Below are 20,576 nucleotides of genomic sequence, written 5' to 3'. Positions count from 1 at the left end.
TACGAAGGCTTTCGGCCTCTAAGCCATCACCAGGGCAGGGACTGCTCTTGATATTAAGGCCTTGGTGCCCACCCCGCTGCTCCAGGACCCTGACACTCTGTGTCATCGCACGTGCCAGTCAAAAGGGGCGAGCCCAGCCCCCAAGAATGCCGCACTAGTAGAGGAATTGGAGAGACACATCTGGGCGCAGGTGGCCAGGGGTGCTGTTAGATTCTAGAAAGGTGTTTCCATGAAACCAGCATAGAAATGCCAGGTGCAAATCACAGGAGGTTTTATTGGGTCTGTACAGAGAGAAATGCTTAGTTGTCAAAAAAAACCAAAACAAAAAAAACTATGAACGGATCGCTGGCTTTGGGCTGGGGGTGGGTATGAAGACAGAACCCCTCCCTGCTAAGCCCCGGGTCAGGCTGCTATCAACGCAGCAAATGGGCCTGGGGGCCACACAGAGTGTGAGAGGGTCCAGGCCCCAGGGCCCTCCGCTTGGGGTCCTGTCTCTTCTAATTTTGTAAAAACCAGGACTAGAGAGACTCTGGGGTGCCATGCCCCCCTGTAAGTATTGCCGCTGGATAGGAAAGTAAAAACCCCAAGGTGACAAATGGGCCAGCCTGAGGGGGGGGGGGGGCGGTGGCTAGCTGATCACCTCATGACGGGTCAGTCCTGGAAGGCACAGCAGTACTGGCCTGGCTGGACAGCAGTCCCCTGCCTTGCTCACCCGTGGCCAGCTCATCCCCCAAGGTTACCCCACAGCCAGGGGCTGCGGGGGCCTCTGAGGCAGAGATGGAGCCAGGCAGTCCCTCCTCCTCCCTCCTCCCTCCTCCCAGTGGCCTAGTCTGGGGCTGGGACCAGTCTGGGGTGTGCGGAGGGGCAGGGGCAGAGTGGGAGGGGACGTGAGCAGGCAGGCTCCGCGCTGGCCCTGCCTGGTCCAGGCTGCATGTGTCGGGGCCACTGCATGAAGGCTGGGGCGGGGACCAGACAGCCTCTGCACTTGCCTGTCTGCCACTCAAGGTCACAGCTGCTCCTGGGCCTCTCCTGAGCCTGTGCCTAGGGGCTTCCCCTACAGAAGACCCAGCAGGCCCTTCCCCAGGGCCCATGCCAAAGCCCAGGCCTGCAAGGGGTCTGCCAGGAGGGAGAGCAAAGAAGAGCCCTGTGGGGGGGGGGGGACCCTGTCAGAACCTGGGAGGCTGTGGGCCACACCTGTAGGGCGGGGATGGGGCAGGGGGGGCTGAGTAAGAAAGCCCACTCTCCTTCGCTCCAGTCCTTCCCACCAGGGACCCACGGCCTCCGTGGGGGTAGTCACAGAGCCGGCCACCGTGTGGGGACAGGCAGGGAGGACATAACAGTGGCAAGGTGGGGGTGGTGCCAACCGCGAGGATGTGTGAGTTGTGCTTTAGTAGGGTGTGTGTGGTGAGTTCCCAAGGGGCCGGGGCAGAGAGCAGGAGGCCTCAGGCCTGGGGCCGCGGAGGGCCTGAGACTACCTCTCCCGCCCTGTCCGCTCCGTGGTCAGAGCACTGGGACCAGCACTTGTTCAGTCCTGAGTTAACCTGGTCGCCTGCCTCACAGATGGGGACGCGGAGGCAGGACGGTCGGCAGGGAGGCTGCTCCGAGCTTGCTTGGGCTCCGAAGACCCTGTGCTTAGACCTCCGCGCCCACCGCAGAGGCGGGACGGGTTAGTGCCGGGTGCAGAGCGGGGCTCTGTTCCGTCTGGGGGTGGCCTGTCCTGGGGCTCCCCGCCCGGAAGCGCTGGGCGCGTGCAGAGCCTCCTTTACCCAAGCCCAGAGCAAGTGCCCCGCACAGTCGTCCAGGGCAGCTGTCGCCCTCTGGCAATGCCCGCATCACGGGGACAAGGCTTCGCCCCTTCGCCCCGAGGGCTGGCCCTGCCCCGAGCTGGGGGGCAGCGGGCATCTTTGGTGCTTTGGCCCAGGGGCGGCCCTAGGTCGCGGAGCCCAGCGAGTCCGAGGGCAGCGTGACGTAGCCCGAGGACTCGGACGGCGAGCTCAGGAAGCTGCTGGTGCTGCCGCCGCCGCCCGCCACGGCCAGGCCCGCGGGCTCGCCCCACGACGCGCTCAGGCCGGGCAGCAGGGGCCGGACGTGCGCCTGCGCGGCCGGGTGCGGCCCGGGACTCCGCTGCGCGCCGGGGCCGCCAGGGGGCGCCGCGTCCTCGCCGAGCGGGGCGGGGGCCGGGGCGTCGGGGGCCGGCGGGGCGGGCGGGCGGCGCAGCGCCTGCGGCTCCCGCTCGAAGGCGGTCAGCGCAAAGGCATCGGGCAGCCGCGAGGCCGAGGCCGAGCGGGCGCCGGGCCCGGGGCGGCGGCACGGGCTGCCGGGGGGCGAGCTGCGAGCGCGGCGCGGGCCGCCGTCCAGCCCCGGGCGGCGCAGCGGCAGCAGGCTCTCGGCGGAGCGGCGGCGCGGGCGGAACGGGGGCGCGTCCTCCGCGGGGGCCCGCGGGCAGTCGCGGCGCTGGTGGGGCCCAGCGGCCTGCACCAGGGCGGCCAGGTTCTCGCCGGAGCCCCAGCGCGGCAGGAAGGCGGGCAGCGGCACCACGGCCCAGAGGTCCGCATCTTCGTGCGAGAAGCGTCGCGTGGGCGGGACCTGTGGGGACCGACGGGTTAGCCCGGGGGCCGCCTAGCCAATAGGGACCCACGCGGGGCAGGGCGCCTTGCGGATCAGCAACGACCCACACCAGGTGTCAATCCCTCCGTCCGAGGCTCAGCGTCACCTGTGCCTTGGGTAGTGAGGGGACCCCTTGATTGAGGCGCTGAGCCCCAAGGAAATACCAAGCGCCAGGTGCACACTCTCCCGGAGCACTGGGCGACGGGGGCAGGGCTGGGACGCCCACCTGCACAGGTCCGCCCCTGGGCTGCCCATCTGGGAGGTGACGCCCCCCTGAGCTGGCAGGCAGGAGATGCGCTCAGAGGGGAGAGGCCCCTGGACCGGACAGGATGCCCCGCCCGCACCTTGGGAGCCCGCCCCACCCCGCCCCTACCTGCAGGTACTGCATCTTGTCCTCCTGCAAGGGCCCCAGCGGGTAGAGATGGGGCAGGGCCCCCTCCAGGGGCAGCTCGTAGTTGGCCATCCTGTCCAGGGCCACAAAGTCGCCTCCACAGCTGTAGTCCAGGGAGCGCTCCAGCACCAGGTCCTGGGGCAGGCCCCCCTCCAGGCTGGTGTCTGCAGGTTGGGGCAGAGGCTTAGGGTCAGGGGTCAGGGAAGACTGGGGGCATCTGAGAGCTAGTCCAGGGTCCCCCACAGGCACGCACAGGGCCGAGGGCTGGTTAGTGGGGAAGAGGAAGGGCAGGGTCCTGGGTACCGATCCTGATTCCCCACCTTCCAGCTTTGGGGCTGGGGAGCCAGTTTCCTTGTCGGTGGGGGTGTGACCTCAGGAGCTAAGTACACACAGGGGCTGACAGTGCCTGGCACGTAGCAAGCTCTTGGCTGAGGATAACATTGCTATTGCCGGGGAGACAGGCCCTGGGTCTGCGGGAGCCTCTGAGCACCCCTGAGGTTGGAAGCTCAGAGCACATAGTCTGGGGCACAGCCCTGCCTGGGGCAGGAGCGGGACAGAGAATGCCCCCTGGGAGGGAAACTGAGGTCCCTTAGGGGTTCGAGCGCATTCGGGAGTAATCCAGGGGGTGTTTGGGGTTGACGGTGGGACCTCAGTGCCATGGGGTGGCCACCTTACAGTTGTTATCACAGTGACTCCAGTGACCTCACCCAGATGCCCCCTCCTCGGGGGCCACTCTCGGGGTAGCCTCACCATCGCCCGAATCCTGGTCGTTGGCCATGAGCGCGGTGCACTTCTCCCAGACGGCCTTGAGGTCGGCGCGGTAGCGGTCGCAGGCCCAGAGGAAGATGGGCAGCAGCAGGGCCTGGGCCACGGAGCACCACAGCACGCACAGCACCATCCAGGGTGCCGAGGCGTCCGCCCGCAGGCTGCTGAAGCTCACCACCTGTGGGCACAGCGCTCGCCTGGCACCGGCAGGACCCTCCACCGCGTCCCCTCCCAGACTGGCCTCCCGTCTGGGTGGCATGGCTGTGCCCATCTGCCCGAGGAAGGGGGTGGCGGAGACAGAGCGCTAGACTCTGGGGCAGGGAAGAGGCAGAGAGTGAGGGCGGAAGTCCCTGCCCCTGAGAGCTGCTGGCTGCCAAGGTACCCAGTCACTGCCCAGTGTGCCTGGCCCCTCACCGTGTGCCAGCAGCCCTGGGCGTGCCTGCCCGCACATTACCCTCGGACTGCCCGAGGACAGGGCGGGGCCTGGGTTCCCACCCCCTTTCTGGGAAGAGGAAATGGGCTTGCAGAACCACGTTTCCAGCCTCCCAGTGCAGGGACCATTCTGTCCTGCTCACTTCTGTCGTGGCCTCCTCGGCCCTGCCCTGCTCGGGGGGCTAGGCCTCAGGCCCCAGAGGACGAGAATCAGAGCAGTTCAGAGGGTTGGGATGTAGGGACAAGGACCAGCCAGGTGGCCTTTGGGTCACTGCCCAGGGTGCCTCCTTCCTCCACTCCCACCCCCCACCCAGAGTGACTGTTCCCCACCAGAGAGGGAGAGGCACAGTGCAGACAGACATCACGCTGGTTCTGCCACGCGAGCTGCGTGCCCCTCAGAAAGGCACTGAACCTCTCTGGGACTCAGTTTCTTCATCTGTGAAATTGGCAAGAACACCCTATTGGGTGAGGCAAAGCTTCCAGGCATGTACCAGGCCTGCAGCATGGAGTGGGCTCCATAAATGGCACCCCCTTTCCTGCCCTGAAGAGAAGCTGGGGGTACAATTTCATACACACTCCTTCCCTCCCTCAGCACAGGGACGGGGACCCCAGGCTCTGCTGAGCACAGGAGGACCCCATCCCTGGGGGGGGGGGGGGCGGGGAGGGGAGTGTGCTGGGCCCACTGAAGGTGGAGCTGCAGGTGGCTGGAGACTGCACCCTGACTGTGAGGCTGCCACCCACCCGTCACCTTCTTGAGCTGTGTCTACAGGGCACAGCCCCACCCAGCGGCTTGGGCGAGCCCTCTGGCTGGTCCTTGTCCCTGTCCTGCTCCAGACCCTTCAGGGGGCGGGGCTAGAGGCCCACGGTGGGGAGGCCCAGCCCGGCCTCACGGGCAGGACCCCAGTTGGCTTCTATGGAACTTGAACTCTGTTGGCAGAGCCTTCCTCCGGCCAGACCTCACCGTGATCTTCCTCAGCCCCTGGGGTGAAGTCCAACTCCCCAGCAGACATCCAAAGCCTGCCTGGCCCCCCAGTGTAGGACCAAAGCCTCACTCCGCACATCCTCGGACCTGGAGCCGTGACCCCACTTTCATGCCTGCTGCGCCCACTGGGCCTCACTCAGGTGGGAAAGTCCCCTGTGATGTGGCGGGAAGACCCTGGGCTCAGGAGGCCCCCGAGGTGGTTCAAGTCCCACCACGGCCGTCCTGACTTTGGCTTCAGTCCTGTCCCTCTCTGAACCTCGTTTTCCAAGCCTTTAAAGTGAGGATGGGGGTGATGCCCCCCCTTAGAGGATTGGGTGTGAGGATCCAAGCACCTAATGCCCGCAGCGCACCCACCCCCAGAGCCCCCCACAACCACAGGCTCACCCACCAGCACGGGGAAGCCCATGAGGCAGTCGTAGATGAAGACAATGGTGGCCACCAGGCCCGTGACCTGCAGCGAGGTCTTGGCGGGCTCGGAGCCCTCGATGGAGGAGCGGCGCTTGCCCTGCGCGTCCTCTACCACGATGGTGGGCACCGTGAAGGCCCGGCGGCCCGCCCGGCGCCCCGCCCGTGCGGCCAGCGTCTGGAAGAGGGCGATGGCTGTGCACACGGCGCCCATGGCCACGCTGCCCCCCACCAGCAGCAGGAAGCAGACGCCGAAGCCCAGGCCGATCTCGGCCACGATGAAGCGGCAGCCGTGGGCGTAGAAGCGCTCGCTCGTGTCGTGCCAGCCGACGGCAGGCAGGGCCGACAGGGTGAAGGACACCATCCAGATGCCCATGACCGTGTGCACCGCCTGCTTCTTGGCGTTGCTCAGCCTGGCACGGGAGGGGGCGGGACAGAGGGACGCCGCGTCACTCACCGGGCCTCCAGGAAGCAGACACCGGCGCCCGCGCCCACGCCCGCGGGGCTCACCTGTAGTTCACGGGCCAGCGGACCATCCACATGCGGTGGTAGGACAGGGAGGTGACGGAGAAGCAGGTGGCCAGGGTGAGGGTGTAGAAGGTGGACACGAAGACCTTGCAGAGGCCCTCGTTCCACTCGTAGCCCGGGCGCTGCCGCCGCAGCTGCACCACGGCGTAGGTGGCGATGGGCACCGCCACGTTGAGCATGTGCGTGGCCGCCAGCGTGCACAGCAGGAACTCCAGCGGCTTCCACTTCTTCTGCTTGGCGCCCACGCTGAGGATGCCCCAGGCGTTGGCCAGCAGGGAGAGGCCCCCGCACGCCAGCCAGCCCACGGCGCTGCCAGGCGGCCGCTGCTCCTCACTCATGGTGCAGGCGGGAGCGGGCGGGCGGCCGGGGCATCCTCCTCACAGCCAGGCCTCGGCTCGGAGTGGCTGCCCTCACACCCAGCGGCCCGGGGACACCAGGGACCAGGAGCATCTGCGGGGGGGGGGGGGGGTGGTGAGGGGGTGGGCAGTGAGGCTCGGCGGCTCTCCCTGTGGCTGCGGCATCGGGGTCCTGGGGAGGAGATGGGAGGCGCCCCCAGGTGCCATCACCTGTTGGTCCGGCTTGGGCTGCTCTCCTCTCCTCTCTGTGGCTTCCTGCCCGTGTCCCCGGCCCCAGGGGACTACACAGAGGTGCCTGAGAAGTGCCGGTTTCCTCACTTCCAGCCGCTCCTGGTGAAGGGAGGAATCTGGCTTCCTCCCAGCATCTGTGCCCTCAGGGAACCAGCAGGCTGGCTCAGGCGGGCATTCTTGCCCATGTGTGCCCGGGCCCTGGCTGGCAACAAGCCCTCTCGCCAGCAAACGTCCCCAGGTCCCAGGGTAGCCCTGGCAAGGCTCCCCCAGTGCACGCCGGGGCCTCGCCGCCATTTGTCCCCTTCATTTGGCAAAACGAGGATGTGCCTGGGAGGCCGAGTCCCCTAAACCCCCCGTGCGAGGGAGGGGTGACCTGCTGACCACTTCCATGGCCACCCCGGGGAAGGGCCGCCTGTGCTGCCCGGGTCTGTCCCCAGCTGGCCCAGAAGGCCCCGCACTGCACAGGCTCCGCGTCCCAGCTGCGCGGTCCCAGTGAGGTCCCTGCTCACACCCTACACCTAACGGGACAAGACTTCCTCCGGGGGAGGCTGGTGGGCACGTCTTACACACGGGGGCACTCTGGGTGGTGGGCAGTGTCACCTCACAGACGCCCTGACCCAAGAGGAACCGCCGACGGCCTGGATGTGAGCCAGGAGAAAGGATGGCGGGCAGGAGGCACGTGTCGGGAGGCGCCGCATCTGCTGGAGGGCTGGGCAGAGGTCCCTCCCACCCCCTCTCCAGCCCACAGCCCTCAGCTGCCAGCCCGTAGGGAGTGCCGCCCCACAGGCCCCTCTGGCCACAGCCTGGAGCAGGCAGCGCAGGGAGAAGCAGCCGCTCCGTGAAGGCCCACTGTGTGCTCTGCCTACACTTGGTCCTTTCTCACCGGGGGGCCTGTTGAAGCTCATTGGCTGCACTTCTGGCCCGACACCCAAGGGTGCCTACTGTTCCCGACACATCACGTGACCCCCAGGGACTGGTTTCAGCTGGGAGGGACAGGCCACTGCAGGGCCCCAGTCGGGCTCAGGGCAGAGGACACACCCCCAGCAGCCAGGCCCCATGCTTGTCTGGTCCCAGGTTCGTCTGGTCTGTCTGTGGCCTGAGCCCCGGACCTGAGGGACCTGAGGGATGTGTCTCATTCATCACGGTGTCTCTGGGGGCCTGCCCAGAGCCCTGGCCCGGGGGGCGGGGCGGGGGGAGTTCATTGGAACACACCCCTGGGGGCTCAGGGACTTCTGGGGCCGGGACTTCCTTCTCCACATGAGGCGTCTGCGTGCAGCACGGCCTCCCCTTCCCCATCCCAGACCCAGTGTGGGAGGCGGTGGCCTGTCGGCCCCTCCACCCCGCTACTCCGGTGTCCAGCAAACCTCCCTGACCTCAGCACGCAGAGGCCACAGTGTGAGCGACCGGCTGCCAGACCCCAGCGCCAGCTCCCCACCAGCTACTGCCCTCCGCCAGGTCCCTGTCTTCCCATCTGTAAGCTGGGCACGACAGTCCCTGCCTGGAGAAGCCTGTGGGAAGTCAGTGAGCTATGCAGGGAAGTGCTTAGCGTGGAGCCGGACACAGTAAGCGCTCAACAGGCGCTTGCCATGCAGGCGGCTGCACCAAAGCCCCCCAGCTCGCTGCGCGGCCTCTTCGGGGCTAAGACACTGAGTGTGGCGGTGTGGGTGACCCTGACCTGCAGGCGGACACGCCGACTCCCTGACAGCACTTGGGACAGCCCAGCTTTGGGGGCGACGTGGCCACAGGCTGCCCCCAGCCCCATGCGGTGCCTGGCAGCCGGCTGGGGGCCCAGAGCAGGCAGAGTGTGGGTGCTCCCGTGGTCCAGAGGCTGCAGCCACCAGTGATCCTCGTCATCAGGTAGGAAACTGGATCCAGCATGCAGCGGGTGGACCAGCACCCTTTCCCATCTGCACGGGGCTGCGCTGCGGGCCAATGGGAGGCCTTCCCTGAGGTGTCCACACAGCTCTGTCTGACCCTGGGGCCCTGGTGAGGGGGTGGGGAAGGAGCCACAGGCTCCCACTGGCACACCCCTTCACGTGCCAGGGGATGCCCTGTCTGGCGTAAGGGTGCCTCGCTGCAGGGCACGGCTCTTTGTCTGCAGGCAGGGGAACGTGCCCTGCGGGTGGAGGGAGGAGTTATCTTCCTGGGAACAGGCACACTCCACCCTCTGAGCATCTCGTGATTTTGTGCGCTGACAATGTCATCATCCCCATTTTAAAGATGGTCAAACAGAGGCAGAAAAAGGTAAAACCATTTGCCCAAGTTATTATGTGCCCGAGCGAGGATCCAAACTCAGTTTGCCTGACATAACAATCCTGGCTTCTCAGACCTGGCCGGGTGGCTCAGTTGGGTAGAGCCTCGTCCGGATACACCAAGGTTGCAGGTTCTACCTCCGGTCAGGGCGCATACAAGAAGCAACAGAGAATGCACAAATAAGTGCAACAACAAATCCACGGTTTTCTCTCTCTCCCTGCCTCTCTCTCCAAAATTAAAAAAACAAAAACATCCTGACCCCTCAACCCCCAAAATGCTCGAGAACAAGTCACTATTATTATTATTATTATTATTATTATTATTATTATTATTTATTCCTCAAGTTAAGAGGGCTTTCCCGAGCCTCCTACTTCTGCAGGGTGGGCCCTCCTGTGCCCATACGGCAGAGGGGAACACAGGCTTGCAGCCCAGTGCAAAACAGGGAGGGAAGAGTGAGCCGGTTTGGGGCCCAGGACTCCTGGGCGTGGCGGCCCTGGGATGGGAGATGAATGGCACGGGGTAGGGTGGGGCGTGTGTACCAAGATCTCCGGATTCAGAGTGACAGGGGGCTGGCTCTGTGGGGAGAGGGAGTCCCCTTCCTCCAGGTGGTGACCCACAGATCACACCCCTTCTTCACAAACAGCGGACACTTGGGGCCCCTCCATTGGGGTCCGCACCCAGGGCTGGGAAGTTTCTCCTGCATCACAGACAACGCATCCCCACAGCGTTTCCGGATGGAGCTCCCCGCCTGCGCCCCCGTAGCTAAGGGCAGGCTGCAGACGCGCAGGCCTGGGACCCACAGCCCAGAAGACTCCCTCCGAAGGGTCTGCGGGGCGGGCCCGGCGTGACGTCACGCCCCCCGGCCAATGAGGCCGCAGGGCCCCCGGGCTGGATTGCGCAACAAAGAAGACCTAGAACTTGAAAGGATTCCCCGGGCTGGCGGCCGCCCTCGGACTGCGCCCCGCCTGCGCGCCTCCGATCCGCCCGCAGGGCCCGGCCTGGCCGCCCAGGGCGGGGTCGACGCGTCTCGGGCACCCCCAGCCCGCGGTGCCCCGCCACCGCGCTCAGATGCCCCTCCCCGGCCGGCCCAGCGCGACCCCGCCCCCCTGTCCAGCCCCAGCGGGGCCCCCCGCCCTGCCCAGCTCCGAGGGTGTGTCCCAGCGACGGCGGGAGCCGGACGCAGGCGGGACTGCGGGCCCCGGACGCACCCCCGCCCCCTCACCCCCCCCCCCCGGCCCCTGACGACGCCAGGCAGGACGGGGGCTCCCAGCACCGCCACCCTCGCCCGTGCCAGCCAGACCCAGGACGGCGCTGCTCAGCCGGAGGCTGGGGGCCGAGGAGGGACCGGCCTCTGGAAGTTAACTCCTCAGCTCCCCAAGTTGGGGGTGCGCAGCCCTAGGCGGTGCCTCGCCCCTCGGACAGACGCCGCGACCGAAAAACCGCGGACAGCCGCTCCCCGCCCGGAGTCCCCCCACCCGGTCGCGGTCCGGCCCCGGGTCCTCCGCGAGCCCGGCGGCGGCGCTCACCGTGCGTTCCCGCGTCCAGGGCGCCCGCCCGCCGCTCCCGCCTCCGGCTCCGGCTCCGGTTGTGGCTCCCGCGCCCCCGGGCCGAGCGCGGGCCGCCGGGGCCGGCGGGGGTGGCTGGCGGCGGGGCGGCCCGAGGGCCGGAGCATCCTGGCGGTGGCCGCCGTGGCCGGAGCGTTCTGCTCGGCTCCGCTGACTCGGCCGCGGTCCCTCCCACCTTCCCCTCCCCGCGCCGTCACCGCCGCTGCGCTCCCGCCGCTCGCCGCTCGGCTGGCTGCGCCGGGGGCGGGGGCGGGGCGGGCCGCACGTCTCCGCGCCGCCCCTCGGCCGCCTCGCCCCCAGCTCCCCGAGGCGCGGCCCGCAGTCGCTTCCGTCCCGGGGAGCGCAGCCCCCCAAAGCGCCGGGGCGGCGCCGGGCCCATCGCCGCCCGCTTGGGCGGGTCCACGCTCCGGACCCTGACGCTGAACCCCTGGGCCAGGAATGGAGAGTGAGAACCTAGGCCCGGGGGTGGGAGGCTCACGGAGGCCTCCCTGGAGGAGGCCGCATCACAGGTGAACAATGGTGTGGAGAAGAGCAGCTGCAACTTCTAGGAACTGAGGAGCCGTTCAGGGCCAGGCACCGCGGTGCGATAGGCTGGGTTGGGCCAGCTGAGGATTCAGACACCCTCCGGCACTAGGGATCCACCCCAGAATCAAGTGAATGGAGCCAGGAAATGTTCTCAAACTGGGACTACTGACTGCGCAGCTAGGAGAGGCCAGGCCCCGCAACCAGCACCCCTGATCCCCCCTTCCCTCCTCCCCAGAGCTCCCCCATTAGTGCTCCTGAGGGGTACAGCTGTCACCCACAGGCTGGGGGACATCTGGGGGTAACCCAGTTAGTCCCCTTGATGGGGGCCTCTGGAGACCCTTGAGTCCCGAGAGTGGCCACTGGCCTCCTGGCCTCCTGTCCAGGCAGAGGACCCGACCTGCCTCTTCAGGCTGCCTGTGACCACGCACACCCTGGGTAAAAGCCTTGGTGCCACTCGGGTCAGCCTGGCTCCGCACCACCTTGCCCAGGGGTCGGCAAACTCATTTGTCAACAGAGCCAAATATCAACAGTACGACGATTGAAATTTCTTTTGAGAGCCAAATTTTTAAAACTTAAACTATATAGGTAGGTACATTGTTATTAACTTAATTAGGGGACTCCTAAGGCTTAGGAAGAGCCACACTCAAGGGGCCAAAGAGCCGCATGTGGCTTGCGAGCCGCAGTTTGCCGACCACGGGCCTTGCCCGGTAGCTGGGACGTACCCGTGAGTGGCAGCCCTGTCTGGAGGAAGGCGGACACCTGCCCAGGACACTGCTCCACTGCCTCCCGGCTCCTGCCCGGGCCACGCCAGCCAGGTCCACACCCCTCAAATAGCGAGAGTGTGAGGAGCAACTTCTAGGGGGGGATGGGGGGACTTAGAGTCAGTCCTCCGAGGCAGAATGAGGGTGTCTGTATAGGGAGGCTCCACAATGAAGTGGGACTGGGCAGGGGGAGCCATGTGCTCCGTGTGTGTGGCTTCAGGGTGGACAGGCCCGCTCCCTGCCCCGGTGGCCCTGGTCATAAATCGGCCACCAGCAGGGGAGGCTGGCAGGGAGCATGGCATTTCTAAGGCAAACGGGCGATCCAGTCCTCCCGAGCCGTGGGCCCCCTGGCTGCCCCAGGCCTGTGGCAGCAAGAGCCCCTCCACTGGCCCTGCTCCCCCGCTGCAGTCTAAGAGTGTCCCTGTCCAGGGCTCCCCTGCCCGGGGCACTGCCTTGGGAGGTGGTTGGGAGTGGCCAGGCCGAGGCTGAACTAGGGAGTGAGGCCAGGACCTCTTATGAAAGGATGTCGGTGCCCTGGGCCCGCCTTCCTCAGAAGCCCCAGAGCTCAGGCACCGTGGGTCCGCGGGCAGGCTCTGGCTTCAGACCTTGGCTTGGCCAGCCCAGGCTGCTTGGGGAGACCTCCTTGCTCCTAGCCCAGGGCACTACCAGTGTTCAGGAGGTTGGCACAGGGCATGGGTGGGGCTGGGGAGGCTCCAGGGGCTGAGCAGGGGTGGGGTAGCTATGGCCCTGTGGGGAGCGCGTCCCCCCCACCCCCCGGCTCCCAGGCAGGAAATAACCCGTCAGCGGGACTGGGGCCCAAGACAGATTCCGAAGCTCTTGGCCCGGGTTCTGCACATCTGGAGCCCAGTTCCTCTCGGGTCCGTGGGAGCCTGTGCACGGCCCTGCTGGCGGGGTCTCCGTGTCCAGGCTTCAGGGATGAGCTGAGGGGGAACATCCTCCCAGGCTCCAGGTTGCTGGTGGAGGGGCCTTTCTCAGCTGGTGGGACAGGCGGCGGCCCCCGCAGTGGCCTGGGCAGTTCATCTGGCCTGAGGCTGCTGGACTGGATGCAGACACAGATGCACACAGGTGTGCACGCGGGGCTGTGCACGCACACAAGCGCACACCCTCACACTGGTACCACTAACACACTGGCTCCCAGACCGTCACCCCACAGCCAGGCCAAACCTCCCCCCCACCCCATGGCTGGGGAGTTCCCACATGCGCCACGGGCCTGGCACAACCAGGAGGCTCCTTCCCGGAGTCCCTGCCTCTTGCTTCAGAGGCCACAGCTGGCTGAGCCCCGCTGCCCCTGCTCACGGCCTCCCCACCTCCTCACAACCCCGCCCCAGCTATGGGTGTCACCCTGCAGGAGCCAGGCAGACCTTGGGGCCAGGACATGGAACCAGGGCCCGGGGGAAGGGGTGCTCTCTCCACCAGCAAGTCCTCAGGGAGCGTGAGTGGGCGTTGCTGTGCCTGAGCGTCTGGGGCACCAGCAGGCACTGGCGGGCGGACGAGCCCAAGGAGCCCCAAGACAAAAACCACCCAGGACCGAGGTCCGGCTGAACAGCAGCTTTATTAGTGAGGCTGGAGTCCTGACAGACCGCACTGTGCGGAGTGCTCCCCAGCGCCTGGGAGTGTGGGCCGGGACGATGCTGTGAGGACAACGGGATATATAAATAAAGCTTTGGTGTACACTCGGGAAGGCAGGTTAACACTGCGGGACAAACACTGCACACAACACCAGCTCTCAACGGGAAGTGGGTTTTGGCCAAGGGGGTAACTTCTAAGTGGTGGGGTGCTGGGGCTGCTCCGAGCCCAGCAGGGAGGAGGCATCTAGGGCTGAGGGTCCACCTGGCCCTGCCGCTTCGCCTTCATCTGCAGGTACCGCCCTTTGCCTTCCTCAAAGCGCTTCTTCTCGTCCTCGGTCTCGGGCTGTGGATCACACACAGAAACAGGCAGGTGAGAGACGCGCGGAGCCCGGGGCCGTGGGCCTGCCCAGCTCCCCTGGCCGCCTGGGACCTCCCGGGCACCCAGCGAGACCTGTCTGCCAGCCATGCCGCCTCGAAGGGCCAGGGTGCCTCCAGGGCAGAGCTCTGCAGAGGGGACGCCAGGAGAGAAGAGAACTGGGAACGCCTAACCGCGGGCACCCCCACATCACCATTCACACAGTGAACCCCACACCTGGTGCCTCTTGGTAATGAACTTGAGCTGGAGATGCTGCTGATATGAGCCATGGAGGGAGGGCCCAGAGCAGAGTGAGAGGAAGGGAAAGAGGGGCCCTGCTGGGGCCCCATGTTTGCTCCATCCCCAGGATGCCAGCTGCTGGCAGTCTCGGCCCCAAAGGACAGTGGGGACAGATACTGTGGCCATGTGGCCTTGAGAGGCCGTTTCATTGCACTGGAGCAGCCTGATGCTTTGTGGGCACGGATGCCCAGGAGGTGGCACCTCGGCCTGCGTCACCCTTCGCCTCTCCTTCCTGAGCAACTTGAGAAGCAGGGCCCCATACTGAGGGGGCGGAGCCACCTGCCCAGCCGGGTGCAGGGGCCGGTGCTGGCTCATGCCTGCTGACCTGGGGGAGGATGACCAGCGCCCCCTTTCATTCAGGAGTGGCCGGCTGCTCACTGCTGTGGCCCCTGGGCGGAGGCCCACCTCCTGCCGCTCAGGCTGGGATTTAGGATTAAAGAGCCGTGCGGGTTCCCCTGGAAAGGCACTTTCTTTCACCACAATGACACGGCCGGCGGCTATTTTCAGGCGCGAGGGTTTAAGACAAGAGCGATCCCCGTGGACAAGGAGGACGCCACGCCAGGCTGGACCAAGCACTCCCCTGTCTCCTCAGAAACCGGCTCCCCAGGTCACCAGGGGGGAACCTTCAGAGCTGGCGCCTGGAGCCAATGAGCCCTGATATTTAACGGATGAGGGGCGAGCGCCTGCAGCTCTGGGGCCGCCCCGAGTCTCAGGAGCGCGCGTGGAAATGGCTTCCCAAGGCCCGTTCCTGCAGGTCCTCCTGCTGCTCTGGCTGACTTTTAAATATAAATATACATATATATATATGTTTTTATTGATTTCAGGGAGAAGGGGGTGGGGGGAGAGAAACATCAGTGATGAGAGAGAATCATCATGCATCATGTGCCCTGACCAGGAATTGAACTGTGACCTCCTGGTTCATAGGTCGACCTCAGCCACTGAGCCACGCCAGCCGGGCTGGCTTTTTTAAAAATGAAATTGGAGGCTCTGCAGTCTGATGTGAAACCACCCAGGGAAACAAACTTTCTCAGCTCGAGCAGCAGTGCTAAGGGGACAAGACCCCTGGGCTTCGGGGCCGGAGGACGCGGAGCCACCCCCCCAGGACATGGCCGGTGGCTCCAGGCCAGAGCAGGGCTCCTCCAGCCGCGGGCCCTGTCAGTGCAGGTCCTGGCCCAGGGTCTGAGGCTCAGACACAATTATTTTTTAAAATTTATTGATTTTAGAGAGGGAGGGAGAGGGAGAGAGAGAAACATCAATGATGAGAAAGAATCATGGATCGGCTGCCTCCTGCACATCCCACACTGGGGATCTAGCCCGCAGCCTGAGGTGCCCTGACCCGGAATTGAACTGTGACCTCCTGGTTCATAGGTTGACCCTCAACCACTGAACCATGCGGTTGGGCTCAGACTCAATTCTAAGGAGCATCCAGGTAATGCGATGCGCTGGTCTGAGGACCACTTAAGGTCGCGGGCCCTTTCCCTCTCATCCAACCCTGTCCCACATGGGGAACAGCTGCTGTGGCCAAGAATGCAAGGTCAAGGCCACTGGGCTAGGAAGGAAGGGTTCTCCCCTGCCTTGTGGCACTTGCGTGTGTGGCTTCGGAAACGTGGCTCTCATCCCCCCACAGCAGCCAGAGGCAGGGCTCACAGAGCGGCGTGGCTGGCCCTTGCTTGGGGGGAGAAGGGGCTGCAGCGAAAGCTTCCTGCCTGCTGCGCAGAGGACCCCACGGTGGGCCGTGCATGTGGGTCCCGGGGCTGGTGGGGGGTGGGGAGCTGGAGCACATGCTAGGGTTGCTCCTGCGGGCCCAGCCCCGGTGGGTGCGGGGGTTCTGGCGCAGGCTGGGTCCCGCTGGTGAGTCCCATCCCTGGGGCCGGAAAGAGCGCAAGAGGCTTGGGAAGAAGAGCACGTCTCCAAAGCAAGAGCGTGTGTCCGGCTCTGGGCAAGGCAGTGGGACCGGGCACGGCGCCGGACTCCTGCCAAGCCCTGCAGCCAGGCCCTGCCTGACGTGAGGGGCTGTTTCCCCAGCCCACGGGTTTTCCTGGCAACTGGGAGGCGTGGCATTCCAGCAAGGAACTTGATCCCCAAGTCCCCGGGTCACCAGCCAGGTGCTCTTGTGGCTGGAGGGAGCTGGGAGGGGTCAGGGCGGGTGGCGAATGGCCCTGCGGAGCTGATGTCATGAGCTTAGGAGCCGTCACCAGGGGTGCCCTGGATGGCGGGCAGGAGTCACCCGTCGGAGGCGGGCTCCTCGGGGGGCAGGCAGCTGGCACTGGGCTGAGGAAGGGCTGCTGAGCCAGGAGAACCCAGGGGCCACCTCACTCTCTGCAGCCATCACTCTGTCCACCCGCCCATCGTCCGTCTGTCCACGCCATCCACTTTGGTTCTTTCCCTGAGGACATGTGTCACTCATGCACGTGTGTCCCCGACTCTGGACGGGACATGGAGCCGTCCTGAGGGTCTGTGGCCAAATGGGCTTGGGCACCTGCATGCTGATGGCCCCTCACAATGAACACGGCCTCTGGGCCAAGGTTCTGAAAATCCTGAAGATAAACCTGCTTAACTTTGTTTAATCCGCTTTCCCAACCTGACCTGGCCAGGGACCCCTCTCCTAAGGAACCCTTCTTGGGAAGTGCTCCCCACACGCTCCACCATCAGCCGGCCGAGTGGGCCCTCAAAGCTGGCCTCGCCCGCCCTGGGAGATGCCTGGACAGGCAGTGGCAGGCTCTGCCAGCCTCCAGAACTGGGTCACTTCTCACACAGGCCAACAGGGCAAGGCCAGGACCACCTGGGACCCCACACACCAGACTTCCTGGGGTGGCCTCTTCATTTTGCACCAGCCTAGTCCCCCCCCAGGGCCAGCACGGGGAGACCACCAGCCTCCCCTACTTTCCTCTTCTGTAAAATGGGCCCGTGACCACCCCACAGGTTGCCGTGAGGACCAAAGTCCTCCTAGCTGTCCCTGTTTGACACCAGTAGTTAAAACTCAATGCAGCCCTGGCTGGTGTGGCTCAGTGGACAGAGCGTCGGCCTGTGGACTGAAGGGTCTAGGGTTCTATTCCTGTCAAGGGCACATGCCCCGGGTTGTGGGCTTGATCCCCAATAGGGGGTGTGCAGGAGGCAGCTGATCCATGATTCTCTCTCATCATTGATATTTCTCTCTCTCTCTCCCTCTCCCTTCCTCTCTGACATCAATAAAAAACAAACGAACGAACACACCTCCATGCAAATGGCAGACTGCACGGTGCGTGAGTCTCTAGTAAAGCTGTTCTGAACCACGGCCACGTCGGAGGCCAGAGCACGCTCCTCAGTTACAGACGTCAGAGGGAAGGTTGGGGGTCGGTGCCCCACCCCACCCCAGCAGAGGGGCCACCGGGTGGAGGGAATGCTCGCTCCATAAAACCAAGCACCATCTGCCCTCGGCAAAGCCTTCACTGCCTCCCTCCCCGTGTCCCCGCAGGCAGGCGCCACCCGTGTGCGCAGGCACCGGGACCCGCCTCTGAGAGCAGATCTAACTGGGCAGGCTATGCACCCGCAGGGAGGTGCACCCGTGGGGAGGTGCAGCCGCGGGGAGGTGCAGCCGCGGGGAGGTGCACCCGCATGGCCCCAGGATGAAGCACAGCAGGGGGGCGCGAGGGGCAGGTGCTGGGGGTTCCCGGGAAGGCCCTGACCCAGGGCCCCAGGGTCCTGTCAACAGCAAATGTCAGAGGCAGGGCCCGTAGGGAAACAAGCCCCCGGGCCGGCGTGCCAAGCCGTTCCCGTCTATAAGGTGAGAAGAGTGCCCCCCGCACCCCCGTCCGTGCGGACCGAGGACCGGGGAGAGCGTCCATGCGGCCCCAACGAGAGGCTTCAGCACGCGGGGGCCCCCCACCCTTCCCGGAAACGGTCGGTGATCTGCCACTGGGGTGACCTCAGGAGACCCAGGGTCCTGGGGGTCTCCCCGCACACGAGGAACGCTGGTCCTGCAGCTGCCGCGAGCAGGAAGGCCCAAGCCCAGGCCGCGGCCACCGCCCAGTCCACCAGGGAGTCTAAGCCAATGACAAGAGCCCTTCTGCCCGAGAGACCCTGACCTTCGCCGTGTTTGGTGCCAGCTGCACAGACAGGACCGCCCGCCCTGGACGATGTGACCTGAGATTTGCTTCCAATGAGCCCGGGTGGGGAGGCGGGCCGCGGGCCGCGGGCCCCGTGTTGATGATGACACAGTTCTCTCTTCTCTCCATTTGCGCGTGTACGTGGATCCCTACAGTTCGTAGGTGAGGAAAGTCCACTAGACCCGTGGTCGGCAAACTGCGGCTCGCGAGCCACATGCGGCTCTTTGGCCCCTTGAGTGTGGCTCTTCCTAAACCTTAGGAGTACCCTAATTAAGTTCATAACAATGTACCTACCTATATAGTTTAAAAAATTTGGCTCTCAAAAGAAATTTCAATCGTTGTACTGTTGACAGTTGGCTGTTGACTAATGAGTTTGCCGACCACGGGACTAGACCATGAGGGCAGATGCAGCCCTAAAAGGCCCGGCCCGGCCCGGCCCCGGCAGAGGACATAAGCTGGGGGCTGGGGAGCGTTCCCATGGGAGCTCGTGTCTGGAAGCAGGGGCGGCACAGTGTGGGTCTGGGGTGAGCGAGGGCCCCGTTGCCCATCGGGGCTGTGCACCTGCAGGGTGGGCACCTCGCTCATCTGCCCTCGTCCCACCTGCTCCTGAAGCCCGCTCCCCACCAGACCACCCCAGCCGACTGGGCCACTCGCCCTCAGCACACAGGCCGCCCAGGGTGCCAGGACGTGAGCCCAAGGCTCTGGATGCTTCTCACTGGAGGGGCAGGGCGAGGGGCAGGCAATTCCTGTCTGTGCTGCTGGCGCCAAACATGGCGAGTCCTCGTGTCCGCCCCGTGGGAGGAGATGTGGCCTCAGCGCCAGGCCCACAGCTGCTCAGACACGACCCAACGCCCAGTGCTGTGCAACCAGCCCATCAGCCAGGATCCACCCTCAGACAGGACCAGCGCCTCTAGTGATGGGCGTGGAGGCAGCTGGCCGCGGCCCAGCCGGACACTGCAGGGCCTGGAGGAGGGGCGGGGCTGGATGTTGCTGCCCAGAGGGCATCAAGCCCACCCCACAGCACTGCTGCCCCCTGGTGCTGACAGCCCGCCTCTGGCCCCCTGGGAGGTGTCTGGCCAGGGCAGTTCATGGAGATGGCCAAGGGCAGGCAGTCTAGCCCCAGGGAAACGGAAGCAAGCACGGGGGGCGGGGGGGGGGCACTCAGCCTCCTAGGGCGTCAACAGTCCGCCTGCCAAGTGACTAGGAGGGGCCCCCACTCCCGCTGGGTGTGGAGCTGACAGCGACACATGGCTCCCCGCACACACCCGACCCACGGCCCAGCTGCCACCTCCGCAGCCGCAGCCGGCTCCCTCCCTCCGGCAGAGGAAATAAATACACAGTTGCTGGTTGTTGCTGTTTTTAAAGGCTCCTCGTGGGAAAGGAAATCACTGTTTCCAGTGCCTGAAGCTGAAGGGGGAGGCGGGGACCAGTCACCCCGACAGTCACCCCGACAGTCCGAGCAGGTCCACAGCGTGGGGGTCCGTGCACATGCCGGGGAGAAGCGGGGACGCAAAGGGGACACCAGCAGCTCAGGGCGTGGCGACCCCAGTCACCATGGCACAGGCCCAAGAAGCTGCCTGCTGCTGGAGGGGCAGCGAGGGGTGGCGAGGACACAGGCTCTGGGTCCCAGGACCTGGCTGGGTGCCTCAGGGGTGCCGCCCACCTTCCCAGGCCAGCTGCTCCCACTGTGAAGTGGGGACTCGAGGTGACACGCGAGGTGCTTTCTCCCCGCCTGTGCAGCGTGGTGCTCCTGGCTCCACCACAGCTCAGCCGGGATGAGGCGGCTCTGAGGTCACCTTAAGGGGCAGGGCCTTTGGTGCCTCACGCCCCGCCACAGGAGTCTCGGCTGCCTCTCCCCTTCCCTCGCACTCTTCCTGCAGCTCCCTGAGCCTAACAGTGCAAACCAAACGTTCCCCTTCCATCCTCTGTGCTTTGAGAGCACATGTCGGAACTTGGCGCAGCGGGTGAGCGGCTGGTCCACCCCTGGCGAACCGATAGCGTGTCCTTTAGTAACTAGTGGGTGTCCGGTGCCAAGAGGGTCCCCAGCGGTGCCAACTCCCCGAGAGCCGGACGCAGGCCTTGCAGTTAGACAGCCACGCGGTGCACCCTCCCTGGTGTTCAGGATGGAGACACGGGGGTCATGGGACAAGCACGCAGGCGATTAAGAAGCCTTCAGCCTGGTGAGGGCACGGTGCGTGGCCGGCGGGGATGAGCTCGGCCCCAAGACCCACAGGCTCACAGCGGACATGGCCCCGAAGTGCCCGCCTGGACTCCTTTGCGAGCGCTCCCCACGGGCAGCGGCGTTGGCCCCGTGTGCTCGCTCTGCCTCATCGGTCTCCCTTGCCCTCTGTCCGAGGCCAGCACATGCCTGGGACACGGAGTGGGGGTGTGGAGGGAGCATTTGCTGAATGAATAATGATCGAAGAATGAAGTCCAAAGCAAGAAA

At 65.5% G+C, this 20,576-nt stretch overlaps 2 protein-coding genes across 6 annotated transcripts in view; both read right to left on the bottom strand.

Moving 5' to 3' along the window:
* Positions 1-254: 254 nt before the first annotated feature.
* GPR153 (G protein-coupled receptor 153) lies at positions 255-6,448 on the bottom strand (the record flags this gene model as incomplete). 2 transcript variants are annotated; one of them, XM_081085471.1, is made up of 5 exons in its annotated part: positions 255-2,619; positions 2,981-3,162; positions 3,749-3,941; positions 5,566-5,995; positions 6,093-6,448. In XM_081085471.1, the coding sequence occupies 5 exons, from the start codon at positions 6,446-6,448 to the stop codon at positions 1,930-1,932; spliced, it is 1,851 nt and encodes a 616-aa protein (XP_080941597.1). In that variant the 3' UTR covers positions 255-1,929. The 2 variants fall into 2 exon arrangements, with proteins under 2 accessions (XP_080941597.1, XP_080941598.1); XM_081085472.1 differs by having other exon boundaries at positions 255-2,586.
* A 6,907-nt stretch (positions 6,449-13,355) lies between these two features.
* Positions 13,356-20,576, bottom strand: part of ACOT7 (acyl-CoA thioesterase 7) — a 68,268-nt gene continuing 61,047 nt past the window's right edge. For all 4 annotated transcript variants that reach the window (XM_081085482.1, XM_081085484.1, XM_081085481.1 and 1 more), the window contains one exon: positions 13,356-13,733. In XM_081085482.1, coding sequence (XP_080941608.1) covers positions 13,635-13,733 — 99 coding nt within the window. In that variant the 3' untranslated portion in view covers positions 13,356-13,634. The remainder of the gene's footprint in view (positions 13,734-20,576) is intronic.

This window comes from Myotis nattereri (genome assembly GCF_964212035.1).
Source record: "Myotis nattereri genome assembly, chromosome: 3".
NCBI classification, from domain to species: Eukaryota; Metazoa; Chordata; class Mammalia; order Chiroptera; family Vespertilionidae; genus Myotis; species Myotis nattereri.
This window is presented reverse-complemented; position numbering and strand designations above follow the sequence as displayed.